This window comes from Anas platyrhynchos, chromosome 31 (assembly GCF_047663525.1).
Source record: "Anas platyrhynchos isolate ZD024472 breed Pekin duck chromosome 31, IASCAAS_PekinDuck_T2T, whole genome shotgun sequence".
Lineage (NCBI taxonomy): Eukaryota > Metazoa > Chordata > Aves > Anseriformes > Anatidae > Anas > Anas platyrhynchos.
Genome location: NC_092617.1, coordinates 4,135,561 through 4,153,764, shown reverse-complemented (window position 1 = coordinate 4,153,764; position 18,204 = coordinate 4,135,561). Strand labels below are relative to the sequence as shown.

General features: G+C 51.1%; 2 protein-coding genes across 2 annotated transcripts; one reads left to right on the top strand and one right to left on the bottom strand.

Moving 5' to 3' along the window:
* The first annotated feature begins 2,360 nt into the window (after window positions 1-2,360).
* On the top strand, window positions 2,361-3,296 carry LOC119718046 (olfactory receptor 14C36-like). Its single transcript, XM_038185131.2, has one exon. It carries the CDS (start codon window positions 2,361-2,363, stop codon window positions 3,294-3,296), a length of 936 nt encoding a protein of 311 aa, XP_038041059.2.
* Window positions 3,297-11,611: 8,315 nt separating this feature from the next.
* Window positions 11,612-17,437, bottom strand: LOC113840817 (olfactory receptor 14C36-like). Its single transcript, XM_072029675.1, has 2 exons — window positions 17,311-17,437; window positions 11,612-12,597 (listed from the first exon to the last, which is right to left on the bottom strand). Exons 1-2 carry the CDS (start codon window positions 17,435-17,437, stop codon window positions 11,612-11,614), a joined length of 1,113 nt encoding a protein of 370 aa, XP_071885776.1.
* Between the last annotated feature and the right edge of the window lie 767 nt (window positions 17,438-18,204).

Sequence of the window (18,204 nt, the reverse complement as noted above, 5' to 3'; positions counted from 1 at the left end):
AGAGGAGGGCTACGAAGATGGTGAAAGGCCTGGAGGGGAAGACGTACGAGGAACGGCTGAGGGCACTGGGCCTGTTCAGCCTGGAGAAGAGGAGGCTGAGGGGAGACCTCATCGCAGTCTACAACTTCCTCGTAAGGGGGTGTCGAGAGGCAGGAGACCTTTTCTCCATTAACACCAGTGACAGGACCCGCGGGAATGGGGTTAAGCTGAGGCAGGGGAAATTTAGGCTTGACATCAGGAGGGGGTTCTTCACAGAGAGGGTGGTTGCACACTGGAACAGGCTCCCCAGGGAAGTGGTCACTGCACCGAGCCTGACTGAATTTCAGAAGAGATTGGACTGTGCACTTAGTCACATGGTCTGAACTTTTGGGTAGACCTGTGCGGTGTCAAGAGTTGGACTTGATGATCCTTAAGGGTCCCTTCCAACTCAGGATATTCTATGATACTATGATTCTATGACATGAATGGATTGATTAAGCTCCAGCTGGGCTTTGGACCTTCTAACTTTGTCCTGCACAGCCTCATAACTTTTAGGACACAGCTGCAGAGAAACTGACAGCATGCATGAGAATGAAGAACAGAAAAAGTAGAATCTGGCAGCCTTCCACCCACTACCTTTCTGTGACTGTGTTGCAGTTCCATTGAAGTGGTTACTCCTGTATTATCTAAACGCTGGTTTAGTGGAGGACTTGTTAGTGTTAGGTCAGAGGTTGGACTCGATGATCTTGAGGTCTCTTCTAACCAAGAGAATTCTGTGTGGTTCTGTGTGTGATTCTGTGTCCCCTGTACCTCCCAATGCTGCTGTCTTGTCAGAGACAGCACAATCACACAAAGGCTGAACAGTCTGACTGCAGACAGGAACAGCTGACAGAACGGTGCATCAGTGTGGTGGGAGCTTGAGAAACTGCAGGATTTTGTCTAAAGAAACCTCTAGACATTTACAAGGAGAAGAGCCCAGTCCTGAACGAGAGGGAGAGTAACCCCATACATCAGAGCAGACTGGGACACTGTTGAGTACAGAGGACAAGGAGGTCCTGGGCACCACGAGGGATGCCATACGAGCAGTGGTGCCTGCTCACTAGGAACCAGGGCAGGTTCCTACAGAGCTGCCTCATGAGGAGCATGGTCACCAAGAAGATCTGAGTTAGACTCAGCTTAGGTCTGCTGAGATACCACACGGACAAGTGTCTACAACTAACCACTAAAGAGGTACACGTCTGGGATTCTCTAGGCCATCTTGGTTTGGAGAGGAGCAAGGGCTATGGCAAGGTTCAAAGTCCTAGCAGGACCCAGGTCTTTGTGTCCATGGCTATGGCTGTTGTCTCTGCCAGTGACGCCCATGAGGAGAAAGCTGACTGTGAAAGCACCAGGGCCTCATTGCCTCCTCACACCCACCCATGAACCAGGCAGGGGTCGTACTATTCTCAAGTTCTTGGCCATGCACATCCCCATCTCCTAGTGCCCCACAAAGAGCCCTGAGCAACCTATCAAGGGAAGGGATCCCCCTTCCCAGGCACTTGCGTTCAAGGCCTGACCCTTGTGCTTGGTGACACACATCCAGTTTGTCCACATATCAGTGTCACCTTCACATTGCCTTTGTCTCTTTGTCCTCACTGCCTCCAGTGTTCGGCTCTAATGAGCTCCAAGGGAGGCTGTGTCAGTGCTGGCCCTCAGGGGGACACTGCAGGAAACTTGCCTCTGACTTGCACTTCTGGAGAGATGTCTTCAATTGTATCTGAGTGCCTGAGGTTCGTGGGCTCATCAGCCAAGCCCCCAGAGGGGTAATTGCAGTGCCTTGGGCTGGTGCTGTGCTGCTGAGCTGTGCCAGGCTTGTGAGACAGAGAAAACACATTTCAGAAAGTCCCATGAACCAGAGAGAGAGCTGTGCCCAGAAGCAGCTCCTCTGCACAGCTCAGCAGGGCTGAGGGCTCTGACCACAGCTGGCATGGGGAGAGGAGAGGTGGAGAGAGGGCTTGGAGTCATAAGGGATTGGGAGGATGCTGAGAGCTGCCTGAAGGAGAAATGTGCACAGCCCTTGACAAGGTAAGTGTGAAGGTGAATATTCTGTCCATCTGCACTTCTACTGCAGCTTCAGTGCTCCCAGCTGTCTCAACTTTCTTCTCAGAGAAATCCCTGACCATGTTCATCATGCTAACCATTACAGGGATAACTACCAGATAACAAAAGAAAACTCTACCTTGCTCAAGCAAGAAAGAAACCTGGAGGAAGGTCCTCTTCAAAAAGAGAGGGTCAGGCTAGGGCATGTTTTAAGACTTACAATGGCTTTTCCTGAGAGAAGTCTGTTATAACGTTTCTCTGCCATCTCATCTTCAGCAGACAACTGTGTCCAGAGTCAGCAAATGCCCAACGTCAGCTTCGTGAGCGAGTTCCTCCTGATGCCATTCGCAGACACGCGCGAGCTGCAGCTCCTGCACTTCGCGCTCTTCCTGGGCATCTACCTGGCTGCCCTCCTGGGCAACGGCCTCATCCTCACTGCCATAGCCTGCGACCACCGCCTCCACACCCCCATGTACTTCTTCCTCCTCAACCTCGCCCTCCTCGACCTGGGCTGCATCTCCACCACTCTGCCCAAAGCCATGGCCAATGCCCTCTGGGACACCAGGGCCATCTCCTATCAAGGATGTGCTGCACAGGTCTTCTTTTTTGTCTTCTTGGTTGGAGCAGAGTATTCCCTTCTCACCATCATGGCCTACGACCGCTATGTTGCCATCTGCAAACCCCTGTACTACGGGAGCCTCCTGGGCAGCAGAGCTTGTGCCCAGATGGCAGCAGCTGCCTGGGGCAGTGGCTTTCTCAATGCTGCCCTGCACACGTCCAACACATTTTCCCTGCCCCTCTGCCATGGCAATGCTTTGGACCAGTTCTTCTGTGAAATCCCCCAGATCCTCAAGCTTTCCTGTTCAGATGCCTACCTCAGGGAAGTCGGGGCACTTGTGTTTAGCTTTTCTTTGGGCTTTGGTTGTTTTGTTTTCATCATGTTATCCTACGTGCATATCTTCAGAGCTGTGCTGAGGATGCCCTCCTCTCAGGGCAGGCACAAAGCCTTTTCCACTTGCCTCCCTCACCTGGCTGTGGTTTCCCTGATGGTCAGCACTGGCATGTTTGCCTACCTGAAGCCTCCCTCCATCTCCTCACCACCCCTGGACCTGGTGGTCACACTTCTCTACTCAGTGGTACCTCCAGTAGTGAACCCCCTCATGTACAGCATGAGGAACCAGGAGGTCAAGGATGCAGTCAGGAAACTGTTTCCATACATGCTTCTTAAGCATCCATGACATGTTCAGAAGGTGTATTCTTAATAATATGCAAATGTTTTGATTCATATTATATCATGTCATTTTATCATTACTAGTGTTATCATAAGTTTGTCATTAATAGTAATCCTAACAGAAATCAAAGGGTATTTGGGAAAATCACAGAATCACACAGAATTTCTAGGTAAGAAGAGACCTCAAGATCATCGAGTCCAACCTCTGACCTAACGCTAACAGTCCCCACTAAACCATATCCCTAAGCTCTACATCTAAATGTCTTTTAAAGACTTCCAGGGATGGTGACTCCACCACCTCCCTGGGCAGCCTGTTCCAATGTCTAACAACCCTTTCGGTAAAGAAGTTCTTCCTAACATCTAACCTAAAACTCCCCTGGTGCAACTTTAGCCCATTCCCCCTCGCCCTGTCACCAGGCACATGGGAGAACAGGCCAACCCCCACCTCGCTACAGCCACCTTTGAGGTACCTGTAAAGAGCCATAAGGTCACCCCTGAGCCTCCTCTTCTCCACGCTGAACAAACCCAGCTCCCTCAGCCGCTCCTCGTAGGACTTTTTCTCCAGGCCCCTCACCAGCTTCGTCGCCCTTCTCTGGACCCGCTCAAGCACCTCCATGTCCTTCTTGTAGCGAGGGGCCCAAAACTGAACACAGTACTCGAGGTGCGGCCTCACCAGAGCCGAGTCCAGGGGGACGATCACCTCCCTAGCCCTGCTGGTCACACTGTTTCTAATACAAGCCAGGATGCCGTTGGCCTTCTTGGCCACCTGAGCACACTGCTGGCTCATATTCAGCCGACTGTCCAGCATCACTCCCAGGTCCTTCTCTGCCTGGCAGCTCTCCAACCACTCATCTCCCAGCCTGTAGCTCTGCTTGGGGTTATTGCACCCCAGGTGCAGGACCCGGCACTTGGCCTTGTTGAACTTCATGCAGTTTTCCTCAGCCCATCGGTGCAGCCTATCCAGATCCTCCTGCAGAGCTTTCTTACCCTCGAGCAGATCGACACATGTGCATAGCTTGGTGTCATCTGCAAACTTACTGAGGGTGCACTCAATGCCCTCGTCCAGATCATTGATGAAGATATTAAAGAGGACCGGCCCCAGCACCGAGCCCTGGGGAACGCTACTACTGACTGGCCTCCAACTGGTCTTGACTCTATTTACCACGACTCTTTGGGCCCGGCTATCCAGCCAGTTTCTAACCCAACGAAGCGTGCGCCAGTCCAAGCCAAGAGCAGCCAGTTTCTTGAGGAGAATGCTGTGGGAGACGGTGTCAAAAGCCTTGTTGAAGTCAAGGTTGACCACATCCACAGCCTTTCCCTCATCCACCAAGCGCATCATTTTGTCATAGAAGGAGACACATAACAACATTTCTTAAATTATATTTCTCTGTTAGTATTTGAACAATATTTCATTTTGTTTTTAATAATCTCATACTTAGCATTCTGAATGTTGCATCTTTTGTAAGGTAAGCTGGGGAAGCAGCCCCAGCAACCAGGAGGGGCTCAGGGCAAAGAGCCCAGCTGCCAAAGGTTGGAGCAGTGTATTTGGATTAGACCTTGTGGATCTAGGTGACAGTCCTGTCGTCTCTATAGCAGGGCAAGCACAAAGCCTTTTCCACGTGCCTCCCTCACCTGGCCATGGTGTCCGCCTCCCTCAGGCCTGTCATGGTGGCCCATCTGAAGTCCCCCTCCATCTCCTCCCCATCCCTGGACCTGGTGGTGGCAGTTCTGTACTCAGTGGTGCCTCCAGCAGAGCACGTCCTCATCTATAGCATGAGGAGCCAGGAGCTCAAGCATGCCTTGTGGAAATTGATGACTAGATGTGTCTTGGATGCAAGAAATGTCTGATCTGCTTCTGCACGTGAGTTGCAATGTCAATAATTGGAGGAAGAGCCAGTATACCTATTTTATTTTATTTTATTATTTTTTTTGGTGGTTGTGTTTGTGCATATTCTTATTACATTAATTCAGCTAATAAGCACCCATTAAAATGATATGGATGTACCTGTTGAATACACACGTAGCTCATAGACTCTGTGCTTGTGAAGCCATGCTCTCTGTGACTTTAACCTTAAGGAAGTTCAGATTTAACTCCCTTTTTTGTCTGACATCCTTCCTCTGAGACCAGGTCTGGCTCTGCAGGGGCAGTGCCCGTGTGCAGGGGTGCAGAGGAAAAGAGTCCCATCCCAGCAGCACGGCCAGGGAGCACCAGCGCTTGGGGTATGCAGAGCTGCTCTCTTGCCACTGCCGCCCTCTCCTGATGAGCCCTGCTGGTGGGGTCAGGCCCAGCTGCTCCTCTCACTTGGTGCCAGTGCTGCTGTGGGGCTGTGCTGGGACTGCAGGCAGGGACAGGCAGTGGGCACGGCAGTGGCACAGCTGGCCTCCACTGCAGCACTTCCCTCCTAAGGGGGGATCTCCTCCGAGGTGGACTGAGCGGAGCTCAAGTGCTCAGTCTGGTGTGAGCAGGCAGAGGAGAGCTCTGCAGCCCCAGGGCACGCAGCAGCCCCACCAAAGGAGCCTGGCGAGTGATTCCTTGCAGCCCTGGGGCAATGGAAGTGACCCCCTGAGCTGGGTCTGCCTCCCAGCCTGCCCAGCACGGCCCTGCAGAGTGCCCCTGTGCCCCGGGCACCACAGCCCCCTCACTCTGCAGAGCAGCACCGCCAGCTGGGGCTGGGTCTGGGGCTAGAGTTGGGGCTGGGAGGGTGCTTCCCCTGAGTGTCTGCTAGGCCAGCTTCAGGATCATGTCTTCTGGATACAAACATGATCTTCAGTGTGCACAAGGAGCTGAGAGACCGCCAACAGGCACAGGGCTGGAACATTGCCTGCAAGGTCCCTCCTGCCCTAGCACCTCACAGGACTGGCACGGAACTGGCTCCTGAGTGTCAGAGAGGCTGGGAGCCCAGCAGGCTTGAAGGACGAAAACCAGCTCACTTCTAGCTGGGCAGGTCCTGGCCCAAAAAGGGGGTGTTTTGTAGGTCTGGTATTATGAGGGCAGAGGTGTCTCAGAAGCTGTCAGCCCAGTAGGAAGCTAATGGCTGTTAAGTGGCTGGGAGCTGACTTCTTTCTGAAGTAGCTGACAGCTCAACCCTTGACTCCTGGCTGGGATCTGTGCCTTTAGGCCCACATCTGCTGGTCTCCATGACAGGACAGCGGATGCACCTGCTCTGCACACAGTTTGTGAGATCCCCTCTTTCTAAGTACCTGCTAGGCCTCATAGAGGAAGAGGTCTTGTACAGGTGTCATATCAGAGGTATCAGCTTTTGCCTAAACTCATCCTTCAGGCCTGCTTCTGTGGTGTTGCAGAACTGCTGGGCACATTGTGCAGGGTGCTCCTACAGACGTTTCTCTCCTTCTCCATGCTGGTTCTCCAAACTTCCCCTAAGAAGATGATTGATATGGGGAAGTCAGGAGAAGCCTGGCCAACAGAGATGTGAGATTTGAGGGAGGGCAAAGGAGCGTGGACAGCAGAAGGTGATGATTTTGCAGAGGTAAGAATGTTCAGGTAATGTTAATCCCACCATAAAGCTGATTTAAAGCAGTCATGTGAGACCCTTGCCCTATTTTACCCTGTAACATTAATCTGTAAACATCAAAGCTACTCCACACACTGACAGGAATCCACTGCTCTAATGTTTGACCACAAGATCCCTTGAAGACAAAACTAGTCCATAGCATCATTACATCACCCTTACTCTCTTGCTCACCCTGATCCCTGCCCTAAACACTACCATTAACATGCTCTATTTAGCCCTAGATTTCTTGCAGACCTAAACAAAACCAAAGAACTTGCACGTACCCTAACCACAGACCTGACACCACAAGCCAAACACCAAACCCTTCCACTACGCATTTGATCAATCTCTATCACAGAAAGCTGAGCCCTAGTCCCTAACCTCATACATGGATGCCTAACAACCAAAGCCCTGATTCCTTTGCATTCACTTCTTCACATCCAACCCTTTTCCTAACCCTTATCTTAAGCACTTAAGGTGTTTGGCACTTATCCCAAGCACTTAAGGTGCTAGGCCCATGGGGCAGGGTAGGAACCATGAGGTTGCTCTGCAGTTACATGGCATACAAAGCTGAATGTGAGGGGCCATGGATCTGATCAGCCTGTGGGCCACAAAGAGGAGACGGATGGGAATGCTCTGAAGAGCTCAGCTCTGCCTCAGGATCTCCTGCCCCAGCAGGAGGAATGTGACTGTGACAGGGACTGTGAGGTCACTTCTGTCTCTGCACTTGATAGGGCAGCAGCAGGAACGTGTCACAGAAAGAGTCTGGGAGGTCACTTCTGCCTGAAGTAGGTGGCAGGTCACCCTTGCCTTCTCCCTGGGATCTGCAATTTGGGCTGACATCTGACAGTGGCCCTGCTAGGCCAGCAGAAGGCACCTGCTTGGAAGGATGTGGGATCCACTCTGCCTCCAGACCCAGGACAACTGTAGTGGGTTTACGGGGCAAGGTTTTGGTAGCAGGGGGCCATAGGGGTGGTTTCTGTGAGAAGGATCTAGAAGCTGCCCCATGTTTGGTAAGGTCCCCACTGTTTTCCAGAGTTGAGCAATAAGCGATATTGTTTTGCGCCTCTGTGAGAGCATATTTAAGACAGGGAAAAAAAGCGCTGCGCCACACAGCAGCTGGGAGAGTGAGAGCAGTGAGGAACTGCACCAAGGTCAGTGTAGAAGGAGGGGGAGAGGTGCTCCAGGCACCGGAGCAGAAGTCCCCTGCAGCTTGTGGTGAGGACCATGGTGAAGCAGGATGTCCCCCTGCAGCCCATGGAGTACCACGGTGGAGCAGGGTTCCACGCTGCAGCCCGTGGAGGAGACCACGGTGGAGCAGGTGGCCCTGCACCGACGGAGGCTGCCGCCTGTGGAAGACCCCTGCCAGAGCAGATTCCGGGCCGGACCTGTAGCCCGTGGAGAGGAGCCCACGCAGGAGCAGGTGATCTGGCAGGAGCTGCTGCCCGTAGGGGAGCCAGGTTGGAGCAGTTTTCTCCTGAGGGATGGACCCCGTGGTACAGACCCATATCTGGAGCAGTTCTGGAAGATCTGCTGCCTGCGGGAAGCCCACGCCGGATCAGTTCGTCAAGGACTGCATCCCGTGGGTGGGACCCCACAGCACAGGGGACAAGAGTGACCGAGAAGGAGCGGCAGAGAAGAAGCGCTGTAGACTGACCATAACCCCCATTCCCCCGTTCCCCTGCGCCACTCGGGGGGGAGGAGGTGGAAGAGGGTGGATGGGGGGGGAGGTGCTTTTAGTTTCTTTCCTTTGTTTCTCACTTCTCTAGCTTGTTAGTAATGAGCAATAAATCTTACTATCTTCTTATGCTGAGTCTGTTTTTGCCCGTTACAATAATTATTGCGTGATTTTTCTTGTCCTTATCTCAACCCTTGAGCCGTTTTCACATATTTTCTCCCCATTCCTCTTTGAGGAGGGGGAGTGAGAGAGTGGCTGTGGTGGAGCTTGGCTGCCCACTCAAGCGGAACCACGACATCGACCCAGGCAGAAAGAACCCCCAGATGGGTTGTCCTGTCCCTTCTGCTTGAGTCCACGACTGGACAGCAGGAGGCACAAGGCTTGGCTGTGTCTAGCCAAGAAGCTGCAAGGCCAGCAGCAGGCCCATGGCTTGGAAGCTTCTGCTAAGGTGACTTGTGTCTGGTTGGCTGACAGGCCACAAGAAGCCTGATGTGCTGGGATGCCTATTTCAAGAGTGGTTTCCACCCTGATGGAGCTTCCTTTGGTAATAGGAAAGAGCAGGAAAGAAAAACCTTCCACGAAGTGTACCTTGGAAGTTATGCATTGGCCACGAGGAGGAAGAAATGTCCCTCAAAGGGTCATTCTGTGGTGCCAGAGGCCACCCTCTGATCAGACCGTGGCTTTGTATTTCAAGGAATACCTGGTGAGGGCTGACGAGACATGGGTGAAAGCAAATGATGAGAGCAATGTGGTGTACAGAGCTGCGTGTCTGCAGACTTCAAGAAAATAGGGCAATGTGTGGGACAGAATAGGAAAGCCTGCGGAGGAGAAGGGAGAGGGTGCTGGTAAAAAGGGAAGGTGCTAAGAACCTTGAGATATTTGTCTCCTTGGCTAGAGCTTATAAGGAGAGATGTTATACTCGTTGCAATGGGGTCTCATGGATTCCTTTCAACCCTGTGCAGCACCTCAGAGGTGTCATACCAGTGTTCTTCTCATGGCATCCCACTGTCCACCACAGCCCACAGACCCCAGGAAAAGCCTTGAGCCAGACGTGATTGTACAGGATCTCGCCTTCCAGTGGCTGGGGCCAACTCTTGGCCCTTTTGCATCACCAAAACCAACCAAGACTTTTCTCAGCACAGTGCTTTGCCTTCCTGTAACCATGGCCTCCAATTATCTGCCCTAACAAGGCCCTGGGGAGCCTTTGTTAGTAACAGCCCTCAATGGGGCCCATTAATACTCCAAGTCACTTCAACTTTTCCTCCTGACTTTACTTTCTCTAGCAGTTGCATCATTCACCTCTCAGTACCTGAGCTTCATAGACTGAGCATCAAAATACACCATGGAACTCATTAAAATGAAAAAAATCCTTACATCTCTTCCATTTTAATCTTCAAGCCTTCACGCCTTGTGCAGCTAATTGCACAGCTTGCAAGATGTAATTAAGGAAGAAGATTTCAAAGAGCAACTAATAAAAACCTTTTCTAGTTTCAAAGGCTGAATTTTGCTGCATTTCAGTTTTCAGCATCATTCTCCTATTGCTATTCATCCAGGGTGACTTCTTTGGAGACCTTCATCGAGAGGAAGAGCAGAGTGTGCTGGTCTGAAACCTCCACTACCAGCAGTGGTCTTTGTCCCTATAACTGCAGCCCAGCGCAGCACATGAAACCCTTTCTAAGATAGGTCAGGGGTGCCTTTAGAAAATAAAATAAAAATAAAATAAAATAAAATAAAATAAAATAAAATAAAATAAAATAAAATAAAATAAAATAAAATAAAATAAAATAAAATAAAATAAAATAAAATAAAAATAAATTTGAAATGACCATTGGATCCTGAGAAATTCAGCCTGAATCTCAGTAGACACCTGGACATCCATGGTCTCTCTTGGGTCTTCTGTGGAAAACTCAGGGTGAAAAATAAAGAAAATATATCTTTATTGGCTGTGTCCAGTAGAGCCTGATACATTTGTGGGTCTGATGTGCCAGGCCATTAAATATACCCCGTCCAGTAAACCCGATTGTCCCTTTCCTCCCTTCCTCCCCCTGGCTGGAAACAAGACCCCTCTAGTCCTGCTCATAGTATTCATTACAATGTCTGGTAGATGGCCCAATGGAAACATGTCCCACTACAGAACAGCCATCCCAGAGGACAGGGGAGACAGCGATGAGAGCCAAGGGATGCATTTCGTTGCTGGAAGTGGGGCCCAGCAGAGAGAAGGAATCTTAGACACTGTGGTGGGGGCGGCCAGCAGAAGCAGCCCAAGGGGTGGTGCTGCTTGTGAGGACACGTTTGTGGCAGCAGCCTGAGTGGGCAGCAGCTGTGTGCAGGTGAGGGGAGGCCAGGAAGTGCATGCCAAAAGCGCTCCTGCCAGCAGAGCCAAGGCCGGGGCCGAGCCCAAGGGCAGAGGCAGGCCCAGGGCAGGGGCCTGCAAGGGCCATGCTGAGCTCCCTGCCCCTGCAGCAGCCGCCCTGGCCCTCAGTAGATGTGCTGGCCGGCAGGCACGAGGAGGTGCTGGTGTGCATCAGAGAGCAGTAAGGAGAGTGCTGGAGAGGGCTGGGGCCAGGCGGGTGGCAGAGCCCCATGCAGGGGCTGCCTGGGGGTCTTTCGAAAGCCATGCTCCTAGGGGCACTGGCTGGAAGGCCACTTCTGATTCAGTGGTGCAACAAGACAGCAGTGTGGAAGAGAAGTGTGACCAGCACTGCTGCTGTCAGTGTTCGTGGGTCCAAGGAAGTGGTGACCCTGACTCAAAGGCTGCAGGGAGGGAGTGCCTGCCAGGGCAGAAATGGGCAGCCCCAAAGGAGGACACCAGGGCCTTCCACCACGTTGTAGCAGGGATCTTCATCCCACAACCACTGCTGTACCTGAGAAGAGTGTATGAGAAATGAGATCCACAGAAACTGACTACCTGCTGGTTCCTTTATTTATTTAGTTAGAAAGAGCTTAGCAGCACCTCTACATGAGGTCTTTGGGTTAGAAGAAAAGGTAGAAGGAGATAGAAGAACAAAAATAACTTAAATTTATAAAATAAAATGATAAAAATAATATTTAGCATATTGGAATAATATTGAAAAGGATGAACAATTTTTGAAATATATGAACAAAGATGTTTCTGCCTTCTCCATCTCTACTTCAGGGAATCACAAGCAGAAGATGGCTTCTTCGTCGAAATACTGAATATAGCAACAACTTCCTCAGTGCCTCCTTGAGCTCCTTATTCCTCATGCTGTAGATGATGGGGTTCACTGTGGGAGGCAACGCTGAGTACAAAACAGCCACCACCACATCCAGGAATGGAAAGGAGATGGAGGGGGGCTTCAGGTAGGCAAACACGGCAGTACTGAGATACAGGGAGAAAACGGCCAGGTGAGGGAGGCACGTGGAAAAGGCTTTGTGCCGGCCCTGCACAGAGGGCATCCTCAGCACTGCCCTGAAGATCTGAGTATAGGAAAAAACAATGAAAACAAAACAACCAACACCTAAACAGGCACTAACCAGAAGAAACTTGGCTTCTGTGAGGTAGGTATTTGAGCAGGAGAGCTTGAGGATGTGGGGGATTTCACAGAAGAACTGGTCCACAGCATTGCCTTGGCAGAGGGGTGGGGAAAATGTGTTGGCCGTGTGCAGGACAGCAATAAGAAAGCCACTGCCCCAGGCAGCTGCTGCCATCTGGGAACAAGCTCTGCTGCCCAGGAGGCTCCCGTAGTGCAGGGGCTTGCAGATGGCAACGTAGCGGTCATAGGCCATGACGGTGAGAAGAAAAAACTCTGAACCAATAAGGAAGACTAAAAAGAACACCTGAACAGCACATCCTTGATAGGAGATGGCTCTGGTGTCCCAGAGGGCATTGGCCATGGCTTTGGGCAGAGTGGTGGAGATGCAGCCCAGGTCGAGGAGGGCGAGGTTGAGGAGGAAGAAGTACATGGGGGTGTGGAGGCGGTGGTTGCAGGCTACGGCGCTGAGGATGAGGCCGTTGCCCAGGAGGGCAGCCAGGTAGATGCCCAGGAAGAGCGCGAAGTGCAGGAGCTGCAGCTCACGCGTATCTGCGAATGCCAGCAGCAGAAACTCACTCACTGAGCTGATGTTGGGCATTTGCTGACTCTGGACACAGTTGTCTGCTGAAGACGAGAAGGGAGAAAAAAGTTAGAAGAGGCTTCTCTGAGGAAAACATATTGCAAGTTTTGGAGCACCACCCAGCCCAACCCCTGTCTATGCAGCTGAACCTTTCTGCATCTCTCTTGCTTGAGCTGCAGCTGGTGCTGGCTGAGAGTGGCACTGGGAGCAGGGGCTGCTGTGGGCTGCAGAAGACTCCTTCTTGTTGTACAGCAGGGGGAAGCAGGAACATGGGGGAAACTCTAGTTCAGTTCACTGATCAGGTCAACGGAATTTGCAGTGCTGTTTCAAACAATGCATCTCAATGCAGAACAGAGCTTCAGATGCCACTGTTGAACACTGCCGTTCTCAGCTGCCCTGTGTAACCCATCTGTGACCTTCAGGACCATCCCACACAGGTGTTTCCCTGAGAAGAAACTGAAGACAGTTGAGAGCAGAGACATCCCAGTCCCAGTGCAGCTGGAGAGAAGCCTCACCTTGTCTGTGGGTTGTGAGCAAGTTCTCAGCTCTTCCCTCCTAGCCAGAGGTGCCGAGGCTTCACTCCAGCTGCCCTGCATCCTTCTGGAGAGCAGAACGCAGCCCAGGAGGATGCATTACAGACAGAGCTGGATATTTGCAAGCTGGGGTGTCCCAATATCCAATCTGCATCCCCTGCAGTGTCTGAAGGATGCTTGGCCACCACACTCTTGGCTGACTAGAGGTAGCTAGGTTATGACACTCTAAGGGGCTTCTGCCAGACTTCCTCACCTCGCAGGGCAACCCAGCAGGACTCTCAAAGCCCACTGCACTGCCCACTGCCCTCCCAGAAACAAGACCCAGGAGGAGACCCTTCCAGGAACTGCAGCTGCATGGCCCTGCAGCCAGACCCTTACCTTGTCAAGGGCTGTGCAGGTTTCTCCTGCAGGCAGCTCTCAGCATCCTCCCACTGCCAACTGCCTCCAAGCCCTCTCTCCTTCTCTGCTCTCCCCATGCCAGCTGCAGTCAGAGCCCCCATCCCTGCTGCGCTGTGCAGAGGAGCTGCTCCTGGGCACAGCTGGCTCTCTGCTTCATGGGACTTTCTGAAAAGTGTTTTCTTTGTCCCATGAGCCTGGTCCACCTCAGCAGCACAGCACCAGACCAAGGCACTGCAATCACCCCTCTGGGGGCTTTGCTGATGAGCCCATGAACCTCAGGCACTCAGAGACAATTGAAGACATCTCTCCAGAAGTGCAAGTCAGAGGCAAGTTTCCTGCAGTGTCCCCCTGAGGGCCAGCACTCACACAGCCTCCCTTGGAGCTCATTAGAGCAGAACACTGGAGGCAGTGAGGACAAGGAGACAAAGGCAATGTGAAGGTGATAGTGATGTGTAGGAAAACTGGATGTGTGTCACCAAGCACAAGGGTCAGGCCTTGAACTCAAGTGCCTGGGAAGGGGGATCCCTTCCCTTGACAGGTTGCTCAGGGCTCTTTGTGGGGCACTAGGAGATGGGGATGTGCATGGCCAAGAACAGGAGAATGTCACGAGCCCTGCCTGCTTCATTGGAGGGGGCGAGGAGACAATGAGGCCCTGGTGCTTTCACAGTCAGCTGTCTCCTCATGGATGTCACTGGCAGAGACAACAGCCATAGCCATGGAGAGAAAGACCTGGGTCCTGCTAGGACTTTGAACCTTGTCATAGCCCTTGCTCCTCTCCAAACCAAGATGGCCTAGAGAATCCCAGACGTGTACCTCTTTAGTGGTTAGTTGTAGACACTTGTCCGTGTGGTATCTCAGCAGACCTAAGCTGAGTCTAACTCAGATCTTCTTGGTGACCATGCTCCTCGTAAGGCAGCTCTGTAGGAAAGCTGCCCTGGTTCCTCGTGAGCAGGCACCACTGCTTGTATGGCATCCCTCGTGGTGCCCAGGACCTCCTTGTCCTCTGTACTCAACAGTGTCCCAGTCTGCTCTGATGTGTGGGGTTACTCTCCCTCTCGTTCAGGACTGGGCTCTTCTCCTTGTAAATGTCTAGAGGTTTCTTTAGACAAAATCCTGTAGTTTCTCAAGCTCCCACCACACTGATGCTCCCTTCTGTCAGCTGTTCCTATCTGAAGGCAGACAGTTCAGCATTCATGTGATTGTGCTGTCTCTGACAAGACAGCAGCATTGGGAGGTACAGGGGACACAGAATCACACAGAATTGTCTAGGTTGGAAGAGACCTCAAGATCATCAAGTCCAACCTCTGACCTAACACTAGCTAGTCCTCCACTAAACCAGCGTTTGGATAATACAGGAGTAACCAGCTGAATGGAACTGCAACACAGTCACAGAATGGTAATGCGTGGAAGGCTGCCAGATTCTACTTTTTCTGTGCTTCATTCTCATGCATGCTGTCAGTTTCTCTGCAGCTGTGTCCTAACTGTTATGGGGCTGTGCAGGACAATGTTAGAAGGGCCAAAGCCCAGCTGGAGCTTAATCAATCCATTCCTGTCAAAGACAATAAACACTGCTTACAGAAATACTTCAAATAAAAGAGGATTAAGAATCATCATAAATTATTGGATGTGAGGGGAAACCTGGTGCCAAGAGATGAGGTAAAGGCTGAGGTAATTAATGTCTTCTTTGCCTCAGTCTGTAGCAGGAAGACCAGTTGTTCCCCTGGACATTTCTTCCTCCTCATGGCCAGTGCCCACTTTTTACGGTGGTGTGTATCTTTTTTTCTTTCTTTTTTTTTTTTTTCTCCTGCTCTTTCCTACTGCCAAAGCAGGCTCCATCAGGGTGGAAACCCCTCCTGAAGTAGGCATCCCAACCCAGCAGGCTCCTTGTGGCCTGTCAGCCAACCACACACAAGTGACCTCAGCAGCAGCTTCCAAGCCAGGGGCCTGCTGCTGGCCTTGCAGCTTCTTGGCTAGACACAGCCAAGCCTTGTGCCTGCTGCTGCCCAGTCATGGACTCAAGCAGAAGGGACAGGACAACCCATGTTGGGGCCTTCTTTCTGCCTGGGTCCTCCTGGCTGTGGAGGCAGAGGGGATCCTATGGTCAGCATGCCAAGCAGGTGCCTTCTGCTGGCCTAGCAGGGCCACTGCCAGATGTCAGCCCAAAAGTGCAGCTCCCAGGGAGAAGTCAAGGCTGACCTGACACCTACTTCAAGCAGAAGTGACCTCACAGTCCCTTTCCGTGACACATTCCTGGTGCTGCCTTATCAACTTTAAAGGACAAACAGAGAAATGGGATGCCGTTGTGGGAATCTATTACAGACCACCCTGCCAGGACTCAAATGCCGATGAATTATTCTTTGCAGGACTAAGAGATGCCTCGAGATCAACTCCCCTTGTCCTTATGGGAGATTTCAACTTGCCCGACGTCAACTGGGATCACCACACAGCTGACACGAGCAAGTCCAGGAGGTTCATAAAGCACCTAGGTGATCTCTTCATCGTGCAGGTGCTAAGGGAGCCAACTAGGAAAGGTGCCCTCCTTGATCTGTTGCTGGAGAACAGAGAGGGTCTGGTGGGAGACGTGGCAGTTGGTGCCCGTCTCAGTCATAGTGATCATGAAGTGGTTCAGTTTAGAATTTATGGCAACAGAAGGAAAACTGCCACCAGTACTTCAGCCCAGGATATGGGCAAAGCAGACTTCAGGCTGCTCAGGGAACTAGTCAGCAAGGTCCCCTGGGTAGCTGCTTTTGAAGGCATTGCCGTCCATCAGTGTTTCAGCTCGATCTTTAAGCACTGCCTCCTAAAAGCACAAGATCAGGCTGTTCCAAAATATCGGAAGGCAGGCAGACAGGGCAGAAGACCGGCCTGGCTGACCAGGGATCTTCTACTGGAGCTTAGACAGAAAAAGAAAGTGTACAGCTGCTGGAAGAAGGGTCAGGTGACGAGGAAGGAATGCAGGGATGCTGTTCATGTTTGTAGGGAGAAAATTTGTGGGTCCAAATCCTAACTAGAGTTGAAGCTGGCCACATCTGTGGGAGACAATAAAAAGTGTTTTTTTTGGATATGTGAACAGAAAAAGGAGGACCAAAGAAAACATAGGTCCACTACTTGATGGGGAATGTCTCCTCACAGACAATGATATAGCCAAAGCAGAGATGTTTAATGCCTTCTTCACTATCCTGGTTTCAGTTAGGACAGAGTTAATTTTCCTCCTAGTAGCTGGTAGAATGCTATGTTTTGGCTTAGGATGAGAAGAGTGATGATAAAATGCTGATGTTTTAATTGTTGCAGAGCAGTGCTTATACCAAGACAGGGAGAAGTCAAGGGTGACCTGCCACCTCCAGACACAAGTGACCTCACAGTCCCTTTCTGTGACACGTTCCTGCTGCTGCCCTATCAACGATAGAGACAGTCACTGCCACAGTCACATTCCTCCTGCTGGGCCATCAGATCCTGAGGAAGAGCTGACTTCTCTCTTGCCCCCTAGGTACCTGTTTTTCTCTTTCTGGGTTAGAGACTAAGCAAAGTTTTAGTGGGAGTGTGTGTTGTCCTGCTAGTGGTGTCAGGTCTGTGGTTAAGGTGTGGACAAGCTGTACAGTTTAGGGTTTTTAGGTCTGCCAAGGAGTCTAGGGTTAAATAAAGCATTTTCATGTTAGTGTTAAGGGAAAGCATTAGGGTTAGGAAGAGAAAAAAAAAATGCTTCCTTTCAGAGTATTGTAGTAGCATTTACATTTAGGCCTTAAAACTACTGTCTCACGTAAGGGCCATATGTGACTGTGTAAAGTCAGTGTTACCACAGCATCCACATTACATAAACCCTCTTACTTCTATGAAATCCTAAGTTTCTGCTGGCCAAGCTCTTCTTCCCACCCCGAAATATCACATCTCTCTTGTCCAGGCTGCGCTTGACCTCCCCGTATCTTGTTGGGATCAGCTTTCTGATGACATCCATGATCGCAGAGTGTCTGTCTCACCTCTGTTAGCTCCTCTATTCTTGAGAGTAGTGGCATGGTAGTTAGAAGAGAAAACAACAAAAAGATCCTTAGGAGCATCCAGCACAATGTGCCCGTCAGTTCTGAACTTCCACAAAAGTGTGCTTCCTACCTACATGTTTCATTCCCAGAATGGCTTCTATGGAATCAGGGCTATTTTATTTTTATTTTTTTCTCATGCACGTTTCTGTTTTGGGTTTGAAGAGATGGAATAAGGAAAGTTAAGGCACGGACTGAACTGATCTTCTCAAGGGAAGTAAGGAAAAATAGGAAGGGATTCTACAGATACACTGCTCAGAAAAGAATAGCCAAGAAGAGTGTACCCCCTGTGATGGATGAGAAGGGTGAACTGGTAATGACAGACATGAAGAAGGCTGAGGGACTCAACAACGTCTTTCCATCAATCTTCCCTGACGGTCAGGCTTCCCAAGTCTTTCCTTTCCCTGAACCTGTAGATGGAGGCTGGGGGTGAAAAGTCCCACCTGGTGAGAGTGAAGAGCAGGTCCACGACCACCTGATGACACTAAACAGGTACATGTCTAGGGGGCCTGATGACATGCATCCCAGGGTCCTGAGGGAACTGGCTGATGTAGTTGCCAAGCCTCTCTCCATCATACTTGGTGGCTGATCATTCTACAGAAGAGAAGGCTCCAGGGTGACCTCTTTGTGGCCTTTCAGTACTTAAAGGGAACTTCTTAAAAAGATGGAGAGTGACTCCTTGCTCAAT